The sequence below is a fragment of the Condylura cristata genome, unplaced genomic scaffold (genome assembly GCF_000260355.1).
Source record: "Condylura cristata isolate star-nosed mole 26May11 unplaced genomic scaffold, ConCri1.0 scaffold00015, whole genome shotgun sequence".
In the NCBI taxonomy this organism is placed as follows: domain Eukaryota; kingdom Metazoa; phylum Chordata; class Mammalia; order Eulipotyphla; family Talpidae; genus Condylura; species Condylura cristata.
Window position 1 is genome coordinate 3763007 of NW_004567116.1, and position 2527 is coordinate 3765533.

Genomic DNA, 2527 nt, shown 5'->3' on the forward strand with positions numbered 1-2527 from the left:
CCTGTTTCTCGAGCTTTTGTAGCTGCGTCTCCAGACACTCCTGGGGCCCATGTCGCGGCGCGGCCCGTGTTTTCTTGTACACGCTTGATGGTTTCAGGTCTTCATCCACGTCTCAGGCCCATTTTGAATTAATTTCTGAGTAGCCACAGGTTTAAATGTATGTCTCGCTGGGTGCCGCTCTTGCCAAGATCCCAGCCACCATCCCTTCTGCATGAATGTGCTCTGCACCGATTAACACATTCAGACAGCAAACAGGAATAATATCAGGCACACTAAGCAACCGAGTGAATCGCACAAAGCTTACTGGAGTCAGCAACTCTGCAAGGAGGCTGCAGAAATGCCCCAGAATAGGCGCCAGCAGGCAGGCAACTGGCCAAGGGCTTTGTTGGCTCCTTAGGGTTGAGCCAGGCTATGGCGCCGTTGCCGTCACTGTGTGCCCTCCGCCTGGGGAAGCGCCGGCATCCCCACCTGTCTGGATCACATGGCCCCACTCCCCGTCGGCATCGGCCCCACTCCCGTCGGCATCGTGCCACTGTGGAAGTGGGGGCTGTGCTGGGGGCGCAGAGAAGACTGGAAGAGCCTGATCCAAAGTGCATGTAGGGGCCCCCTGGGGGCGCCGCACGTCAAGGAGCAGCACTATGAAGTTATTTCTCGCGGCCACTTCTCACGTGGGACCCCGGCCAGGGAGGGACCCACACGGCTGCTCCCCTCCACACTGTACCTCATCAGTCTGCCCGTTCTGCTCCCCAACTGACTTCGGTGAATCCTCTCACCTGCCTGCACCCCTGGCCTGCACCCCAGTTCTGTATACATAACTAAGCCTTTAACACAAAACAAAAACAAACAAAACCAAAGGGAATGGAGGGAAATGTCCGGAGCCGAAGGCAGCCATCCCCGTCCTGGCTGCCTTCACAACCCCTGGAGAGTGGCCTTGGGTCCTTCCGCAGGGAACCCCAACCTGGGATTCTCAGGGTGTTGCAATCGCTCCCCAATTCCTCACGTCCACCAAGGACAGAGCACACATGGAATACATAACGTACCCCCAATCTGGAGGAGCCGGTGTGTGGACTCCTCACGTGGTTCGAAATGCGCTTTGGTGGTGACCGGCGTTTGCCTGGGCAGCGACCGCGGGCTCCCGTCTGCTCTCCCCGGGTCTGGAAGGGGAGGGGGGCAGCGATGGCCACACGGCCATTCCTCAGAGACTCTCTGTCATATGAGGAGAGCTGAGTGCTTGTTCGGAAACCATACACCGAGGGGACAGTCAGCTCCAGGGGTCCTTGAGCAGCCCCTCCGTGAAGCAGGGGGACACCATGAATCCGGGGTGCCGATCCTGGTGACGTGGCGCCGTCTGGGAGCGCAAGTGTCTGCTGTGTCCCGTTTCGCTCCCTGCACGGAGGGCTAGACTGGGAGGTTAGCGGAAGCTGCCCCGCTGTGTGGAGCACAGACACAAGCCCCTTGGGCACTGTGTAAGGACGAAGGACACGAGGTGCTCCGGGGAGTGGACAGAGTTGTGGCCTCCCTGGCCGGTGTCCAGCAGAGACCTAGCCCCAGACAGAGGCAGCCACACTGGGTGCCTCTGGCTTCCCGGGGCAGAGAGAGGTCAAGGGGTCACTGTGGCTCCCAGGAGAGGGCGTGTGCCGAGTGGAGGGTGAGGCTGCCCTTGGGGAGCAGAGCCCCGGGGAGCTGCCCCTGCACAATGCCGGCCTCTCCTGTCCCAGGTCTGTCACAGACTGGCCAGAGGACGGTGTCAGCGCTGTGCTCCTGCTTCTCCACACAGGCGACCACCACGCGCCTCCTGCGTAGCCCCGCTCCAGGGTGGCGGGCTAATATATTCAGCGCAAAGACTACGTCTGTGCCGGACTCGGAGGCTGCTGATGCTCTGTGTGTCATACTGGCAGTTGGCGTTCTGGAGACGGGGTGCGGCCTCCTGGGGAGCTTGTAACCCGGCCGCCCTAATGTGTGGGCACTGGAGAGCGGCCCCTGGGGCCACCTGGGTGGCTTTCCTCCACCTTCACACTGTGGCAGGCAAAGGGGACCCTAGTCCCCCTGTCCCTCTCAGCCACACAGGCAGAGCCCCCTGGAGCCTTGCACTGTCTGATGTCATGGGGACCAGACACACATGCGGTTCCGTGACGCGTCATGAAATATTTTAAGCCTCTGCATGGATGCCACCTGCCACTGGCATAAAGGACAGCCCCCCCCCCCCCGCTGGGCCAGAGTCACTCTGCCTGGTCTACCAGGCCCTGCACTGGGCATCAGACATGGGGCCCAGAGGCAGCCCAGGCAGGGTCAGAGCTCTAGAGAAATGGGGAGCAGTGAGCAGGGCCAGGCCCAGCCCTCCCACCAGAATAAAAGCCCAGAACAGCAGAGACCATTCCCAGGGAACAGGGCAGGAGGCAGGAGAAGCCCTTTTCTAGAATCTGGCCATTCTGGGCTGCAGAGGGAAAGAACAGACGCTCTCAAACTCAGTCCCTCCGGCTGCTTTATGAGAATCTCAGACTTGCTGCGTCCAGATTGAATAAGGTAA

At 60.4% G+C, this 2527-nt stretch overlaps 1 protein-coding gene across 1 annotated transcript in view; it reads right to left on the reverse strand.

The window, feature by feature from the left end:
* ASRGL1 (asparaginase like 1) overlaps positions 1-1890 on the reverse strand; it is an 18369-nt gene extending 16479 nt beyond the window's left edge. Inside the window, exons 1-3 of the mRNA XM_012725153.1 lie at positions 1728-1890; positions 1041-1154; positions 469-552 (exon numbers count right to left, since the gene is read on the reverse strand). Coding sequence (XP_012580607.1) covers positions 469-552; positions 1041-1154; positions 1728-1890 — 361 coding nt within the window. The remainder of the gene's footprint in view (positions 1-468; positions 553-1040; positions 1155-1727) is intronic.
* Positions 1891-2527: the final 637 nt, after the last annotated feature.